This window comes from Dermacentor albipictus, chromosome 4, assembly GCF_038994185.2.
Source record: "Dermacentor albipictus isolate Rhodes 1998 colony chromosome 4, USDA_Dalb.pri_finalv2, whole genome shotgun sequence".
Lineage (NCBI taxonomy): Eukaryota > Metazoa > Arthropoda > Arachnida > Ixodida > Ixodidae > Dermacentor > Dermacentor albipictus.
In genome coordinates, this window is record NC_091824.1 from 25,607,033 (window position 1) to 25,625,663 (window position 18,631).

Consider the following 18,631-nt stretch of genomic DNA (forward strand, 5'->3'; position numbering starts at 1 on the left):
CTGGTAAACTTGGTCTTTCATTTCTTTATTTACCAATATTCAACAACATTGAACAAAAATGTATGGTCCTAATAAATAATCTTCCCACAGTGGGTAAATTTAACATTTTCCTTTACATCTAACAAAGCTCATCAAATCTTGCGCAGTAAATTGCAAGCAAACGGATTTCTCCATTCTAAAGCATTTAAATAGCAGCTGCTGGTGAAGTAAACCTTCCTGTTAAGCTGACAAGCCAGCTGAGGTACAGAACTTCCGGGTTCACTACCAGTTCATGTGACAGCTCCTGTAGAGCTCCAGGAAGCATTAAGAGGTTATGGAACCCCATTATGAAATCCGGTGACTCTTACAGTTAGAATGAAGAGCTGAATGAAGCTGTGCACTTTTCTGCTCACTTGTTGCCTAATCAATGGATAGCTGAAAGAAAAGAGCTGCCTTCACTTTGCCAGTCGTGACGAGAAAGCCCGAGTGACCCACATCAGTTTGAGCGAAAGTCGGTCAGTAAAAGGCCATATAACTGCAAGAAAACAGTTCAAGAATATGTCCACATTGGCCCTATTTTCATTAATAATCTACAGCATCTCTATACTACAAATGAAAGAAACACCTCTGGCGCCCTTTAGCCAGACCTGGCCCTTCTGCCAATAAATCCCACGCATCTTCATCATCACCTATAGTGTAGATCATCTTAAATATAAAACTGGGATAAACCTCATGTAAACACATCCGCCCCATCATTTTAAATCACATTTTGCAGGGACTGACTGGAACTTTCAATGTAAGCATTTATCATATAAGAAATAACTACATGTCTGCTCTCAAAAGTAAGTGTATGAAATAAATATTATCTTGACATTTACGTGTTACTATATCATAACAGGGAGTTCTGTTTTCGTGGTGTGTTCCTTACAGTCATACAGACGAGTGCCTTGTTTAAAAACTAAATTTGCTACTAATTCTTGTGTGCCCTTTTACTTTTTTACCCTGCAAAGAAGATATCGTATGTATTTCTTCCAGCAAGATTATTTTTTTTACAATATAGCTTTCTTGCAGGTAGAAAAGAACGCTACGTAGGTTACGAAATACGCAAATTTTAGCCATAGGACGCTGATTGATAAATGTGCATGATATGTAAGCTACAACAAGAAAGTTCACTCATCAGGAAAACTTTTGTCATGCTTACCAGCAGCAGAGATTTGTTTCGACAGCTTTATTTGCATGTTAAACATCTTTATGTTTTCCTAGTCATGTTGTTAAGTATTCCAATGAGACGTTGGTACATCAGGTAGAATGTACAGTCTAGCAAGTGGTCGCATAAAAATGTAGGATTTTTTCATCCACTGCGTAGGGTAGGTGGGGGGCTTTATTAATCAGTGATTGGCAATGTTAGCCTCATGCTCTTTTGTGCACTTTGTTGTACTCAGACTAGCATCTGCTCAGCAGATTATTAAATACCACGCATCTCTTTAGGTACTTTTTTTACACGAATTATGGTCGCGTGCAATTCACTGTCTGCGAATGTGGTATCAGGAAGAAACTGAACTCGTTTGATCAGAATTCTTCCGTTGCCCTCCCCTCCAAAAAGTAATGTTATTGTCGCTGTTGGTACTTATGTGTAAATAATAAGAATGGGAATGGGGTACTTTTCTTAGATTCGCAGTTCTTTTATTTTACTCGTGCATTATGCTATGAATTCCCCATTTTCCCTCGGCACCATCAGTTCAATTCGCTCTACTGTGTTTTCCGTCATGCCACAACAATATAGTTGATCACTGACTAACTGTTAATGTACCTTGCGGTACGAGGCATTATTCCAACTGGAAACTATGAGGCAGAGACTTGGCTTCCTCTTGCCGCTGGAAACCACACCTTTCACGCAGAAACCGCGATTAAGGTGGTGCTGCACACTACGCAATTATTGTGCACAGCAGGTAGGCTTTGTCTTGCTCTAGATTATGCTTACATTATGGATGTATGCGTTGCCGCTGGAACTGTCCGGCATCTGTTCTACAAATCGAGCTAAGCGGCAACCTTACTACAGGAAAATTCAGATTTTTAAAAATTCAAATACACCTCAAATGACCAAAAAAAAAAAACTTTTTTTCCGAGCGAGAAAGCAAACCTGTATATCGGCTGCTCCAAACGAAGCATTTATTTACCCACCACATCAGCCTGCATAAAAAAAGCTTTAAAAAATGGGAAACACTTAAGAAATTACTCGTCGGTTCTTTCGGCTTCGAACTTAATCAATGCAACAGCGGTGGGAAGCGCCACAGTGGGAAGCGCCACCTTCTCAAAAACAGCTTCTTTTCAACCCACAAAAAGTCCTATTTGTCCTTTACAATGTTCGCTCTTAAGAGCTAGCTGGTGAGACATCTGTACTCATTGTTGTCTTTTCTTGTGTTTGTATGGTTCTTTTGTTTGTAGTGTGAATTGAGATATTTGAGGTGTTCTGCCGTAAGAGCGGAACGGCGCTTCTCTCCGCCGACGGCTTCCATGTACCCCGAGACTCTCTTCAACTTTACGACTTTGGTGGGGGTTTACCGGGGGGCAGGGGCATATCGTTGGGGGGGGGGCGAAGGGGGGCGGGGAGGCGGGACATATGGCAAGCTGGGAGAGCGGGCGGAGGCAGAGTGACTTGGAGGAGCTGGTGCGCTAGCACTTTGTAACGGCTACTCTGACGAGATCTTAAGATGCTTAGGGAAGTGCACTTATTTATATAACTGTAACTTGAAGGATAAACGACAGTAAATGCATCAAACGGCAGTTCGTTCCTGAACGATCATCAACGACAACAGCGATTAAGTATTATAACACTACGAAATACAAGTTCAGACGCCACCACTCACAAACTCTTCGTCACGCACGATATCCTGCAGTAATTTTCAAGCTTTCACACTGCGCTATTAATCGGTGGTTACCACGTCCGACTTCAATTTTAGTATTGCTGCGAGTGCCTGAATTCACACGCTAGTAGTAGTCGTCCTGATAATGAGGGCCCGCCTTCACAAAAACATTTCACGCTAGAATTGTTCGTAAGCGAGAACTTCAGCCATCTTTATGCTGGACATACTATTAGCGAAGGCTGGTTAACAATGACAAAGACCACTTCGGAACGAAAAGCTTTGTGAATACGGTCTCAAGATCTTTGTTTTTTTCGCCGCTATGTTTTGAGCATGAAGCACAGGTTGGGGACATAACGATGACACGATAACGGGACGCGACAGCGATTGCAAAGTGGCAACGAAACCCAGAAGGCTGCATGGCAGATGTGTAGACGCATGGGCCGGGCGGGCACTGCAAACACAGATTCGAGCTCCTGACCCCTGTTGCAGTAAATTGAAGAACAAGGTTACAATCTCAACATGCTGTCAATATGTAGACGTCATAATTATGTAAAGTAGCCTTTAGGTTATCTAAACGAGCACACGAAAAGCAATTACTTGGGTAGGCGCATATTTCAGAAGCGATTTTCGCGAGTTATTGGCAAAACCGAGGGTGTCCTGTAGTACGCCATCTTTGTACGTTTTCGATTACACAACATGCACTGTCTACGGAACTGTGACATCCATATTTTTCCTTCACACTTACAAGGCATTGTTCTAAATTTTCTGTTGTTGGGAAACATTTAAAAAAATAAAAATATTGAACGACTAAAAATAGTTTCGTGACATTCTTTATAGATCTTCAAATCCCAATATAAGTGTGCATTTGTAAATAACAAATAATGTCATTCCTGCGCTTCCAATTGTTGAGAGACAAAGGTCTGCTTTAATATCGAGTCGCCTAACCCATATTTCTTTTGGGAGTTTTGAAAATTGCCCACAGCTCTCCCTGTTTCAATGAAAACGGACATATAAATACTAGAAGCATGTATGTGGTACCAAGGTGTCAATGTCGTCTCATTTCTGAAAGTAAATTTTGAAGTGGGGTAGTTCTTTTGTTTGGTGCATGCTTTGCGAAGCTGCTGTTCTGAAATTACGCAGAGTCGAAAAATTCAAAGCAGGGATGCAAATAGATTCGAAAGACCAGTTATAGAATAATGTTATCCGGCTCCTGTGTTCACATAAATAAAGCTCATGAAAAAAAAACTGAACTCAATATTAAAGCTAACTGGCGATTGCAGGCGTCAAAGCTTTTAAAGGAAGAAATTGTTGCTGCCATAGAGCAATTAGGCAATGAAATAAAGAATGTTTATGTGCTTATACAGGTTCCGTCGAAATATCTTCCCTACACACTTTGACTTAACGATATTTCATGGAACTTTAGAATAATCCGCATAAAGCCAATTTTTATCAGAATGACACTTGAAACAAGAGAATTCTTAGGGTGTTTGGAACTCTGCCAACGACACTTTCAGAAAAAGAATACAGAAGCTCAAGTTATCTTCGTATACGAAAGAAACGCAGAGTTCTTAAATATTGGAAGCAGTACTTCACTCCCGTTGGGCTCGTTTAAAAACAGACCGGAAAGTAGAACACAAGCAAGAGAATACTGTTCCCGCATAAAAAAATAGGATTTTTCAGCCTTACACGTGAATGAACCATTAGGATATGCTTTGTCATGAGGAGCCACAAAACGGCTTTGGGATATACCGCATGTGCTGTATCTTAACTCAGTTTCGTGCGTATTATCACTCAACACTACGCAATTAGCCTTTGGAACATTAACGCTAAAGCCCTGTTTGCATCTTCGAGGACGCATCGACTACATATTCAACTACGCTACATAAGCGGTTTGCAAGCATTCATATAAACAACTTCAGGTCAATGAGATTACTGATGGAAAAGATAAATCTGACTAAACACCATAAATATTCAAAGAACAGCATTGTGCCTTCCTTGCACCATGCGTTTTCCTAAAGCATTGCCTAATGATGCATTCTCCAGAAACTTTGGTCAAACGTTATTTTGGTTCACTTACCTGCAAAGACTTGATCTGGCTCGTATACCCGTCCAAGCACTCCACGAGGCCATTGACCTTGCCCTGGACAGCGACCTTCTTCTGCGACATGCCTTCAAGTGCATCGTCGAGCGACTGTCTAATCTTCTGAAGATCTCCGAGCACCGATTCGTTCGTGTTAGGAATGGTGGAGATGGTTCCTTCGACGCAAGAACCCAGACAATGCTCCAGAATCTTCATGTGCGTCACACTGCTGCCACATTTCGGACATGATACCTCGTGGTAGTCACAGTCTTGCTCGATGTGCTCCTGCATTCGTGAAAATATTTAGGCTTAGAGTGAATTTGTGCATTACTCGTTTGAACTTTCGAAAGAAGGCATAGACTAAAGGCTAGTGTAACAATTCATCACCGCTATACCACCTTCACAGCAATAACCTCCCTTAATGAAATTACTATATGTAGGTTAGTGTTTAACATGTCCTTCGTTAGCCCTAAATCCATTATGTAATACTGGATGAAGTTGGGTTTAATTCAAGCAACTACAGAACGCGCCGTTTTGTTGTCGCTGCTTTTTATTTTTCTATGACAACTCATAAGGCACGTTTGCGAAGGCGATTTCTTGCCAGAAAGTTTTTCATATCCCCTCATTTTATCAAGCTTTAATCACTGACAGATTTATTGCTTGCGAACAAGGTGGTTGCCGATATTTTTCATTTTGTCCAATTAGGCAACTCACGCATGCCAATGCCTCCGCATAATGTTACGTAAGCGCAGCCGAGAAAACCCAAACAGCATTGCTCTGTGCTGAAGAAACTGCACCATGCACCTTTCACTCCTGAATGGAACGTGGAAAAGTGGCACTATGTTGGTGTCACCTCATAAAGCGTCAATAAATATCTATGTTTTCAGTCACTTGGAGGAACAGTGTTGATTATGGGCGTAACAGATGAAGTAGGGACACGATAACCTCTAGTTTCACGCCGGCAGCTTGGCACCGGTATTCACTAGTAAGATGTGAGAGAGTTTAAGGCGTTTCCTCGTTGTTCAAATTTTCGCGCGGGAGTCATTCTCGAAGTTTGTTAAGGTTATTCAGCGTTTCTTTCCTGATAAAATGTAGTCAAAGGCAACAAGCGCCTAGGTCACTATGAACACTGAATGGGAAGGGAGCCGAAATTTCTTGCACTTTAGCTGTTTATGGTCGACGTTTACTTTACTTTTGACCCCGAATAATCCCTACTTAACGAACTTCCGTCAGACCATTGATTTCAGACTGAAATGTAACTTTTGTGATCAGTAAAAAAAAAAAACAATACTTATGCAGGTGCCGTAGGGTTCCATGACGCTACGGATCCTGGTCGCGGAACTTTTAGCACAGCATCTTTCATGTTTGCAGCGTTCCTAGATTACCGAGTGTTCACTTCTGTTTTAAAAGTGACCATTTCAACATTTTAGAAGCGTAACTCACGGATATGACTGCGCATAACATTCGGCTTTATTGTTAATACGAAAGGTTAGCATGTGCTACAAGAAAAAAGTAAGCCGAAATGCTCAACGAAATGCAAGAAAGACTAAATAGCCTAAAAAACATTATTTTCAGCTGTGTTTACTGTGAAAAAAAATTAACTGAGTTGCGATTTTCGTACGCAACTTCTTCGTCAAAATTATTTTACCCTGATGTGAGGGTGTGACCGCAGTGATGATATGTTTTAGCGTTCAGCTTCGTATGAGAGCGAGAAGGAAAAGAAGGAACAAATTAAAACTCCTGAAAGTTCCTGAAGGATGTGAAGTCGGCTGGCACAAAGTCGCACATCATCACGTTGCTTCTCAGTGCCTTCTGTTGAAAGTTTGCTGGTGCCTCAGCGTTGCGTCTGAAAGTGAAGCATTGTTATCAAAGTGTGCATGTACACCGCAAAGCCTTGTGCTGAGGGCTAACATAAAATAAATAAATGCAAGCTAATTCATCATTGACACAATCTTTTAATTATTCGCCCCACATTAAACCACACATTCTTTTCTTCTACTTCGGCTACTACTAAACCCTTTTTAAGAATTATTGCGGTCGCACACATCCTGAACGATGCTTCACAGTTTCTTTTGAATAAGAAAATTTTCCGAAGTGGCCCTGATAACGGGCTGCTTGAACTATTTTGAAGGACTGTCAAGAAAATTTTTTCGTGGAGCCCCTTCGCCATCGGGGCTCCAGGCCGCAGGTCTTTTAGCCCATAGTTTAATCCGGCCCTTTTGCTCAACATGCACTTGGCTTCGAACACGAAGTTACTGTAGCGTCCCCCCCCCCCCTCATTTTCGTGAAAGTTGACCGCAGGGACTGTTGCATTTATGCCACGGCAGCGTTCTAAGTTTTGCGCCAATAAGAACGCATCATAGCGCTTGCATTTGTAATTTGTTGTTAAGACCAATTAACACACCCACTTTGAACTTTGTCTACACGTTACTCAATACTTGCCCGATAATGTCAGCACACATAAAGTAGCTGCTTCGTTCGGTTAACTCAGGCCACCAGGCAAACATCACATAATGCACGACCAAAGGAACGAGGCTTAATTGATTATTCACATCGCTTGTAATTAAGCCAGAAATTTGTATTTTTTTCACACATTGCACTCGGCATTCTCCCCATTCCACGAAATATAATCTCGATGTCGTCTAGAGTTATCTCGGGACTTTTAAAAGCATAGCTGATAGCGGCGGTATGACAATCCAATACTTGATTTGCATTTTTTGAGAAAGCTGCATTTGATGCAGCCATATTCAAATTGTTGCATTCATTTCTAGGCCGTACCCCTTGTGTTCACTGAAATTGGTCTCGGTGGCTGTTGCAGTTATGCAAACGCAGCGCACTAAATATTGCACCGATTATAAAACACACATAACGTTATGGAGCACTTGCATATGTCATTTATTGGAAATACTCTAAGTACCCACCCCCATTGGAATTATACGTTTGCGTTGCTCGTAACCTGCCCTTGTTTTCCTCAAATGTAAGCAAGGTGCAGGGTCTGTTTCCCTAACAACACCATAAAAACAATCTAAGAACCCCGTATGACGCATGAAAATGGAAAGAATATTGAGAGGGTTGGGCAAATATTTTCAACACTTCTATATAAACCAGGAGCGCGTAAGTTTCGTCACACATTACACTCAACATGTACACTATTTTGAGCAAACTTGGAAGTTGGTGGCTAGTGCAGGCTGGTTTAGCAGTCAGGAAAACATCGCGAATAACGCCAGTAAGATACCCAAGAACGCTTGAATAAGCACCTTTCTACAAAAACTTTCATGACGATGCACGAATTAAACATTTATCATTTGCCACTTGCAACATTTTTCCTACTTCAATGAAATAAAAACGCAGCGCCTCACATAGCTCACCGAGAAGACCAGGTTAAAGCAACCACACGTCTTTTGCAACGCATAAAAATTGGCACAAGGTGAGTATGCAGTAATTATCTTCAATGTACATAATTAACCTACGTAGTTCAAAGTTGCCCCATATTTTAGCAAATCATTCCCTTTTATCCATTCCTGGACTTCTCGCAGAAGTGGAAACACGTGAAGCGTTTTATATAACGCCTTTAAAGGACCCAGAACGAGGGCCTAGCAATTTTCATTTAATCCCTTATGCACACACTCTTCATATGTTGCATGTATATAGCCCTTAACAAACCCCATATTTGGTTACAAATATAGGCTTCGTGAGTGACCTCGTTTATATTGCAGAAACACGCGTAAACTAGCATATGGCGTCTTCGGTTACATCCGATCGTTAAGCTTCGCTGCAGTAGCTTCTTCTCACTAATGTGTGTTAACTCCTGCAGCTGCGCTTGCGGATGTCTTTGTGCATGTCAGCCATGGTAAGTCACTTCGTTTTGTTCTCTTCCTCGTTATAGCATTTCTGCCGTAGGATTGCTTTCGTGGTGTGTATCATGACAGTTGTAGCGTCGTTGGAATTAGGTCTGCTTCTTTTGGTGCGTATGTTGGCTTGACCTCTCAGCCACGTCTTCCAAGACAATGTACAAAATTCTCTTAAGTTCCAAAAACACACATGCACACACACAACACAACACACACACACGCGCGCGCGCGCGTGCGACAAGCACGCACGTAGCATTTACGCGTGCACACGTTACCAAACGCACGCATGCGCGGACACGCGCACATCACACTCGCACACACGTCTCATACACGCACACACTAGTCGCACATACGTAGATACACGCACTGTCGCACACGTGCGCACGCGCACACACGATCTTGCACGAAACATACGGGCAGGGGATAGGCGCTTGCTGTTTCTTAATTTCTCTTCTTTTCTGGTGTGCGTTTCTCTGCGCTTACACAGCGTGCAAATTTATATCTGCTGTAAATTATATAAGCCCCCATTCTTTTTTAGGTTATGTTGAGCAACGCTGTCACCCTGTTGATGCGCTCTGCCCTCGAATAAAGTACTGTATTTAAATGAGGAAAGTGTGGCAGTTATAGAACAACGCGGAAGATGAGGCGCAGTCAAGTAGATCGTGCGCAGGTAATCTTATCCTGAATGCACAGCAATGTGCTTTCTTTTTTTTACAGCAGCCTACAATTATATTCAAATGTGACAGTGCATATCTGAGGCAGTAGTAATGCTTGGCATTCATATGCAAAACTTGTTGAGCGTGATGCAAATTGAATACTTATATGTAAACGCCAAAAATTCTTTACATGAGATTGTGTAGGTGAGGGCCCTTACCCTGTCGCCTAATCTTTCGCACTCCCTGGGCACCTTATGTTTCCCATTCACCTACATATGGACAGTAAGTAATTCGCGTGGCCTTCGCACTAAAGTGTGATGCGCAAAACATCAATCACTGAAAACAACGCCTTCCTTCACAAAAATCATCACAAATACCTCATACAGAGGTGCCTCTTCCTGTGCACTTCCACGCCAACCACCGACCGCCTAGCTGCACTAGTGCAACTACAGCGTTGCCACCGCTCAGTTATAAAAGTTGGTATTGCGACAACTACCTTGAAATCCGTGATACTGCCCATGAAACTGCAGCCCCGCCTTGAATTCAGGCAGAGGACACGGCGGTCACCCAGTTGCTCCTCCTTCAGCTCCAGTGTCTGCACCTGCTCCTCGATTATTTTCTTTTTGTCCACCGGGCAGGACTGATTCTTGTCCTTAACCTGGCCGTAGCAGACCTTGCAAAGGACGTGCGAACAGGGAAGCAACATGGTCATACGTGCCACGACGCCACACAGGTTGCAAATGCGGATGTCCGGCATGTGATCGACGAACTGCAGCGGTCTCCAGTCGAGTGTGCTGCCGAAGCCGGAGAGGAAGCGGGTGGCCGCCATCTTGCCCTGCAAAGAAAGCAGATCCACCCAAACCATTCTTCACACCGACCTTGAATAAGAAAATAACACGGGAGGGCGATTCGAGAATGAACAAGCTTCGTTGGCACGTGCCATGTTCCCGTGCCAAAGTGACTCCATCATCATCGTCATGGTCACCAAAAGAGGGGAAAGAGTGCAGTTTGCACTGGTCGGGTGCGTCGGAAACATGCCTACTGTTTTGTTTTCTTGCGCTGTTATACTGTTATATACTGTGTTATACTGTGTATTCCTCAGGGGCCCCATCTCACTCACAGTATTGCACAACAGGAATGCCCCAGTCAGCTAACTACACCAGACCAATGACAATGGCTATGACTGAAAACAGGGCTGCCGTTCCGGACATAGTCGAATTCAGTGGTATATTGAAATTTGGCAATGGCGGCATTTTGAGCCAATTACAAATGCCGTAGCATTCGTATCGGTTGCTCCCGCTGGCTCACAATTTCGCCATTACAGAATTTGACCACTTGGCGAAATTTGACAATGTCCGTAAGAGCACCTAAAGTGAACACAATGACGTAAAAAGTGACCAGTTGAGTACCAAAAAAATTACGTTGCTCTCGCAGGTTCTCAGACCACGTCTCGAATGTAACCGCAAAATGCACAAAAGCGCGAAACGATTAGAGGGGCAGGCAATACAAGACGTGCACTTATGTATCCGTATTTATTAATGTCGCGCGTTTGCGCCATCTACAAACGTGCGCAGAAAGGAAAAGCCAAGTTCTACATCTTATTACGGAAATGGAATGTTTGCGTATTTAAGACAGCGTCGTAAACTAAGCGATATGCCAGAAACATTTAGCAGAACGCTTGTCGTTCGCTAAACCGTTGTATGGTAATAAATTGCGCACAGCCGCTCCGCTGAAACGCTGTTCCACAAACTCACAACCACGGCGTCTGGATAAAAAAAAAAAGTGCGGATGATCACTCTTTCAGAGGAACCGGTAGAGCACGAAAGTGAATCGTGTCTTCACAGAAGCTGTTGCATGTTGCTTCGTTAACTGACGGTCCGCTGCAGCGAAAAGCGCACGGTTTTGGCGCCGGCGACCGTGTTGCAGGTATTCTAGGAGGCGTCCAGCTGCCGAGTGTCTTCGGCGACGATACGAGCACTTTGGCCGGACTCCGTAGTGTGTTTGGCAGCCAGTTAAATCGCGACGCACTCTGCTTCAGGAGTGCGAGTGGCCGAGTTCGCAGTGTGCGCCTCGAACGTGCCAATGCATTCTACTTCCCGCTGGCGCGTCTCTCACCGGACCAAAGCGAGATTTGCCCGCTGACGTTGCCCTCTTGCGCCGCTTAACGCAACAGTTTTATTAGTTGGTGCCATCACAAGCGAATCAGTTGGCGGCGAATAAGCACGGCCAGTGGCGTAGTAACGGACGAGGGGGAGGGGGGGGGGCTCTGGTGCCGGGTGCCAGATAAGGGGGGAGTATCAAATATGTCTGGAGACCCCTCTCTTTCAGGCGGCTTGATTGGGCGTAAAGGGTAAAGAATGCTCCCGTAACCAGCAGCCTGAGCTTATGTACCTGATGTACCAGATGTTGTAGTGCCGCAGAATTGTCGGCTGCCACTTTATCAACATACTACGTAATAACTACGCGAATGTTCTGGCTAAAAATTTATTCGCTAAGTGTTCGCTAAACTACTCGCCTTAGCGGAACGCTTCATGTGCGGTGCGCTCGTGCGGTGTGCGCATGTCCCACCATGGTTTATCTCCCATCAGTACGTATATGGTGTTCCATTTATCATTTTGTATCGTTTGTATTATTTTTTCATCTGTTTCGCGGTGTTGAATAAGAGCAGTGTCATAGCTAGTGATAGCTAACCGCCTCTTTGTCATTTTGTTGTTGTTGTCACGGTGGGATCACACAGGGCGGGGTATTAAGCCCTATTCTCTTTAACCTAACTGTGGTTGGCCCTGCTGAAATATTACCCAACACAATTCACCTATTATTATACGCTGATAATATTTGTCTTCGGTCTTCTGCGGTGACTCGTCTTCAAGTGCGCCCAAGAATTCAGTGGTTAGCCACTCGAACTTGTTCGTATGTCCGCAAACAAGGCCTTAGTGTGTCCATCGAAAAACGCGCCGTTAATCGCGTTTACGCACAACCCCATGGCGCCGCACCCTGTTTCTCTCAATGGCCAGGGTATCGAATGCCAGAACTATCCCCGCTTCTTATGTGTGATTAGTGAAAGGGATCTTTCGTGGAGCCCCAACTGCATCTAACTGAAGCAGACAGTAATTAGATTGTACATATACTGAGATTCCTGTGCCGAAAAACTTGAGGCACGCCGGTACGGTCCATACTGCAGCTGTACAGAGCACTGTTTCTGGGCTTTTTACAATACAGCTTGTCGGTTTGGCTAACACGTGTGAAATAAGCATTCGTACCCTCGAAAATATGCAAGGACAGGCTCTACGCACATGCCTTGGACTACCACGATGCGCCTCGACTCACTCAACAATCATGATTGCTGGACACTACTTGGTTACAACATATATAATGATTGACAACCTTAGAGCACACATTCGACATCTGTGTCGCGTACCTAGTCAATATATATCACTCCTTTACCAGCCCAAAGACCTCAAGCCACATTTTGTATAATTGGTGCGACACATCAAGGCTACCTTCCATTGGGCTTTGCACCAGCGCCAAGACCACTGTTACCTCTATGGTGCGTAGGAAAGCCGCAAGTACGCCTCACCAATGAACATGTCTCACACTAGCACCACAAGCGCTGTTATGTTCCCGGCATTAGAAGTCACAATTACATTCAAAGTGTCCCATATAACGACCCCTATAGCAACAAAACTTGCCGCTCTATGTGCCGCTGGTAATTGCATCGCACAAGCCAAATCTCGAAAGTGGGTCGTTTTTTGTGACTCAAAGCCACAAAAAACGAGTGGGTCAAAGTGGTATTATTAACTCAACAAAATCGTCGTGGGTGCCAGACCGTGCCGTACTTTTGCATCGCGAGCGGCCCAGTATGACCGTAGTGAAATAAATATGAAAAAGTACAGCAGTGACGTCGCTATCTCTACCCTCTCCATTGCGAGTGCAGGCCAACAGTAGAGCAAGCTATCGCTTGCACGGGCTTCATCGCGGCATTCTCGTTTTTTGCATGGTGACGCCAACAATCGACGCAGAGCATGCTCTATTCCGCTTCTCGTGGCGCCACCGCAGCTTGGATGGTCACCATTTGCCAATAGCAGCAAATAAAGAAGGGCTTTATGGATCAGAATGAAGAGAGTTCGTAATTCTCATAGCATTAGCGCCCGCGCGGCGAGGAAACAAGCGGCGTTTTCTGATAGGGTGAGGAGAGCGGCGTCACTGACACGATATTTAATTTTCGTTTGAGTTCATTACCTACGATGAATTTTGTGAAGCTGTTGCTGGGCAACATATGACTGTGAAGCTATAATTTTGCAAATGCAATATTGCCTCTAAAATCACTAATTGAACCTTTATCTTTGCTTTGACACTTCTATGGCTCATGCACTCACGTACTACCAAGGAGCAAGAACTTTTGTTAAAGGGCCCCTGAAACAGTTCGGACAAATTTTGTAGACGCGTAAGGTACAGCACCACAAATTGTGTGAAGCGTCTCATATAAAGAGAGCTACGGACGATTACAAGTTACCATCCTCCATAGTCATGCATTTTCTCCTCAACTCGTTCGCCGAGTGATCGGGGCTAAGTTCCGCCTTCACTGGCCCTACGTCACGATGGCACGTCGCGTCGTTGACTTGCGTTTCTCCAGGAGCGAGTGCGCGAAGCCTCTCCGAACTCTCCACCAGCTGCTTGGCAGTCGACCCCAAGCGAGGGCTGTCGAAGCAGCGTGGGTTGCGAGACAAAACTTGCCGCTCTATGTGCCGCTGTTAATTGCATCGCACAAGCCATACCGCAAACATAGAGCGGTGCGCAGCGTCGGACGTGTCTGGTATTTCGGTAACCACAGGCAAGCTGGGTGTTTCGACGGATTTATTGATTGAGTAACTTTTATTTTACAGTCCTGCAGACCGCGTATTAGCATGTCGCGGGCCGCTCCCACGTCGGGACCGACAGGCCTAGCCTGCCAGCCGCATCGTGGGCCTGCTGGACAGCCCAACGTTGCTCAGCCAGGAGTGGGTTGCGGAGAGCCGCCTCCCACCTAGCTGAGCTGAGGTCAGGGCTTGCTATAGAGATACATCCCCAGAGCATGTGCGAAAGTGTTGATCTATCCCCGCAAGCAGGGCACGCGTCATCAGTGTAAATCTCCGGATATATCGCATGTAACGCGAACAGGTTGGGATAGGTTTCTGTCTGCGACAGTCTGAATGTCCGTGCCTGAGGCCTAGTGAGCTTGGGGTGAGGAGGAGGGTATTGTCGCCGCGAGAGATAGAAGTGTTTAAGAAGTTCATTATAAGTGGCAGGCGCGTCCCTACCATGTGTAACTCTCTCTTCGGCCATTACAGCGCCAGCGCGGTCAGTCAGTGCGCGCGCAGCAGCGTGGGCCGTCTCATTGAGGTTCGTGGGGAGACCCGCCATGTGCCCAACGTGGGCTGGGAACCAAGTAAGCAAGTGATACTTGATTCTGTCCAGACCTGCCTTACGAAGCAGCCCAAAAGCCTCTTCTGAGATCACTCCACACTGAAATGCCTTAATGGCCGACCGTTATTCACTGTAGATGACGTCGCTGCTGTCATCAAGCATCGCCAAGGCAATGGCCACCTGCTCGGCTATCGCCGGATCTCCGGTTCGTACAGATGCACAGTTCGTGAGTCGCTGTTTGGAATCCACCACTACGGCAGCAAAGGAGCACCCCTTCCGATATGCGGCCGCGTCAACAAAGCAGGCTCTACGTCCCTCTGTCTGGATCTGTTTGAGTATGGTTGAAGCTCTTGCTTTCCTTCTACCCTTGTTATATTCAGGGTGTACACTTCTTGGTATCGGCGATACGGAGATCAAATCTCGTATGTCCCGTGGTAACTGGCATTTTCTTGGTGCTTCTTCAGATGGTGGGTAACCGAGCTCTTGTAATATCCTCCTACCGGCGGCGGTCGTGGAGAGCCTGGCAAGTTGCGCTCTTTCCTGAGCCTCTGTAATCTCCTCCAGAGTGTTATGCACACCTAGCTGGAGGAGGCGATTGGTGTTGGTGAAGATCGGTATACCCAGGGCTCGCTTAGTTATTTTCCTGAGCAACGTGTTGAGTTTCTTCCTCTCTGCTCTTTGCCATCTGTGCATAGCCGCCTCGTACGCAAAGTGGCAAAGCACAAAGGCATTAATCAACCGTAACAGATTGTCTTCTTTAAGGCCATGATGGCGGTTAGCCACCCTTCGGATGAGACGTACTGCGATGTACGTCTTGGTCGTGAGCTTGATTATCGTTTGCGTGTTAGAGCCAGTAGATTCGACTACCATGCCGGGTATTCTTATTGCGTCGACCCTAGGAATCTTGTCTCCCTTGCCCGTGCGAAGACAAATGGTGCTGTCAGACAGTGGTCTCCAGCCCATGGGCTTACGACCTCTTCTTAAGGGGCGGTATAGTAATAGCTCCGACTTCTTAGCCGAAGAGTTTAATCCCGTGGGTCAAAGATAGCCCTCCGTGACCTCGATGGCCTCCTGTAACGCACTCTCAACCTGTCCGTCACTTCCTCCAACACACAAAATGGTAATGTCATCCGCATAGATGGTATGCCTGATGCCCTCGACTCGTGAGAGTGTTCTGGAAAGGCCGATCATGGTCAGGTTAAACAAAATGGCCGAGATCACCGAGCCCTGTGGAGTGCCCCTTGTTCCAAGCTCCACCTCTTCCGCGATCATGTCTCCTGGGCGGAGAGTCGCTCTTCTTCGGTGCAAAAATGACCTGACGTAATCGTGGAATCTTACGCCCAGACCAAGCTCGGATATCGATTGCAGTATAAATTGATGGGCTACCTTATCGAAAGCCTTCTCCAAATCTAATCCAAGGATGGGTGGAGGCATAAACTCAAGCTGATGAAGGAACTTTAGGGTAGAAGTACGTGAGTGGCCTGATCAGTCTGTATTGTCCAGCCACCTGTTGGTGCAGAGCTTAACCACCCAAACAAAGCGCTAATATTGCTCTAACCAACTACAAAGCACTTTAAACATTCGTAAAAACAACGGGTTAACGATTACACTCATGCGAAAAATTTACACCAGCAGTAAAGAAGAATAAATTTCTTTACGGCTAATGTATGTGGTTGAGCTCTGTGCCACCAGGTGGCTGCAGCATGCACACCCTTCTGATTTGTGCGTCTGCTTAACCCGTGAAACGGCACGGTCAAATGGTTAGGCCCTGTCCCCTTGCGCTTGCGTTTACCCGAATAGACCTCAGACTCTGCCCAGGTGGTGCTGCGGAAAAACCCGTCACCACCGCCCCCATCGGAGCCTTGGCGCGAACTGAGTAGTGCAAGGACAGCTGTCCGCAAGCGAAGCTGCATAGGGCACAATGGCCCCTTCTCTTTCGTTTGTGTTGAGGCACGGTTTCCTAAAAATCAAGGACCTAGAAAGCTTCTTCCGCCCATCCACGCTTCGGAAAGGAAGATTAGCAGGGCGAAGTACGTGTACAATATAAAATAACGTCTCAAGTGTTATTTCGGCATGCTGCAACTCGCAAGTACAGAGAGCATCAGGTTTGTCTATAGGCATATCAGCATAAAAATCTAAGTATTTCAAATTGTTTCATATTGAATATGTCCTGAACACAAGACTTATTAAGTATCTCCTATATTTTTATGCATTTTATCGTAATGTTTTGTCTCGAAATTATTTACACAGAGTAAATCTTTCCATAGGCAGCAACCAGAAAACGTTCTCCAAGGCAGCAAATAGCGTGCGATCATAACGAAAGTAAGCTTCCTACAGTGCCTACGCGCTGCATCTTTCTTTCTCGGAGGAGCTACAGGATCGCTAAGAACCTTAATTTGAACTTTTTGCAGACGCTTCAAGCAACAAGCGCGCACAAATAAATGTAAATAAATGCGAAATTTTTTTTTCTTTACACATGTGCGTTATTTCGCAATTACTGATCCAGTGCTCCTACAGCAACTTTATTGCTCACATTTGGAAAACGTAGTCGAGCAGGCTCAGCACATTGCGAAGCGTGCTTGTTGTATCGGGGCAGGATATACAAAATACCGGAAGTAGAAATGAGCTCGCGGTGCAACGATGCTCTAGAACAGGTATTTGAATTCAAAAACGAACCAAAATGTTTGGTCAAGCTGACCTGCCAGATCTCTCCTTTCCACTTGATGAGTCAAGCGGAGACGGACGTCTGTTAAAAGGCGGATATATCGATGGCATATAAGCAAGATGGTTAACGTTGTTTTTTCTGTTACAGTGGCGGCTGCAGATTCTTGAGTTTTCGCTTAGTACCACGGTCCTCCGTCAGGGCTACGCAACACAATTACAGAAAAACAACATTTTCGCACTTTCTCATGTGATCCGCTGTGTTGTGGGGAATGCAAGTGATCCGATTACCCAACAGGAGTAACGGCCTGTATTCAGCGCTCTCACCTTTCCCCTTCATCCGATCGGGATGGAAATCGGTAAAACTGAACGTTGTTATTCCGTCCTTCACGTTCATGGCAGTTTACAACACAACAGTAGCGTCGATTGCGGCGTTTCTTTGTAGCGCGCGGAGACGTCGCGGTTGCCGTCGTTTCCGCCATCAGTCTGACGAATGAGCCAGCAAGCGCTTTATGGCAGTTCGAAGGCGCGTCCGACTAGCGTAGAAATTCATAGCGCTCTGTCTGGGTGTTAAATGCGCAAAACGCTCGCCATATGGACCAAAATCTAGTTAAATTGTTGTTTCGCAGGCGCTAGCCGCAAAGGCAACTTGGCAAGGGAGTCGGGCTTCGCACTACTCAATTATTGCCTCTTCGAACCGGCAGGTGGCGCTACGCGTGTTGCAAAACTCCAGAGTCTCACGTCCACACCGGACTCGCGAAATGCTATTGCGGTAGTTACACTGTAAGAAATGTGTGTAAAATAACAGGTATACTTACGGAAATTTTCTGTTCTCATACAGAAAATATCTATTTTACGCCCTTGACGGAAACACGTTCCCGAAAAGAACACAAATTTTCTGTTCTTGAAGCCGCTACCCCAAAATCACCGAACGGTTGGTCACGTGGGCACACTTGCTACAAAAATAATGTGATTTGAAAAACACTTGCAACATTTTATCAGCCACTTCGCATATTTTAAGCACCAAAAAGTTATAGCCCGTAATATTGACCTGCAAAATGAGAAACAGTATACATTCCGCAGTCATTACTTTTCCTGCGGTCCTGCATTCATGCATTGGCGGGATGAATGTATGGT

The 18,631-nt window shown here is 45.2% G+C and overlaps 1 protein-coding gene across 2 annotated transcripts in view; it reads right to left on the bottom strand.

Moving 5' to 3' along the window:
• LOC139059613 (uncharacterized) overlaps positions 1-18,631 on the bottom strand; it is a 71,199-nt gene that overhangs the window by 31,113 nt on the left and 21,455 nt on the right. For both annotated transcript variants that reach the window (XM_070538031.1, XM_070538030.1), the window contains exons 2-3: positions 9,927-10,265; positions 4,921-5,208 (exon numbers count right to left, since the gene is read on the bottom strand). In XM_070538031.1, the coding sequence (XP_070394132.1) occupies positions 4,921-5,208; positions 9,927-10,259 (621 nt within the window). In that variant the 5' untranslated portion in view covers positions 10,260-10,265. The remainder of the gene's footprint in view (positions 1-4,920; positions 5,209-9,926; positions 10,266-18,631) is intronic.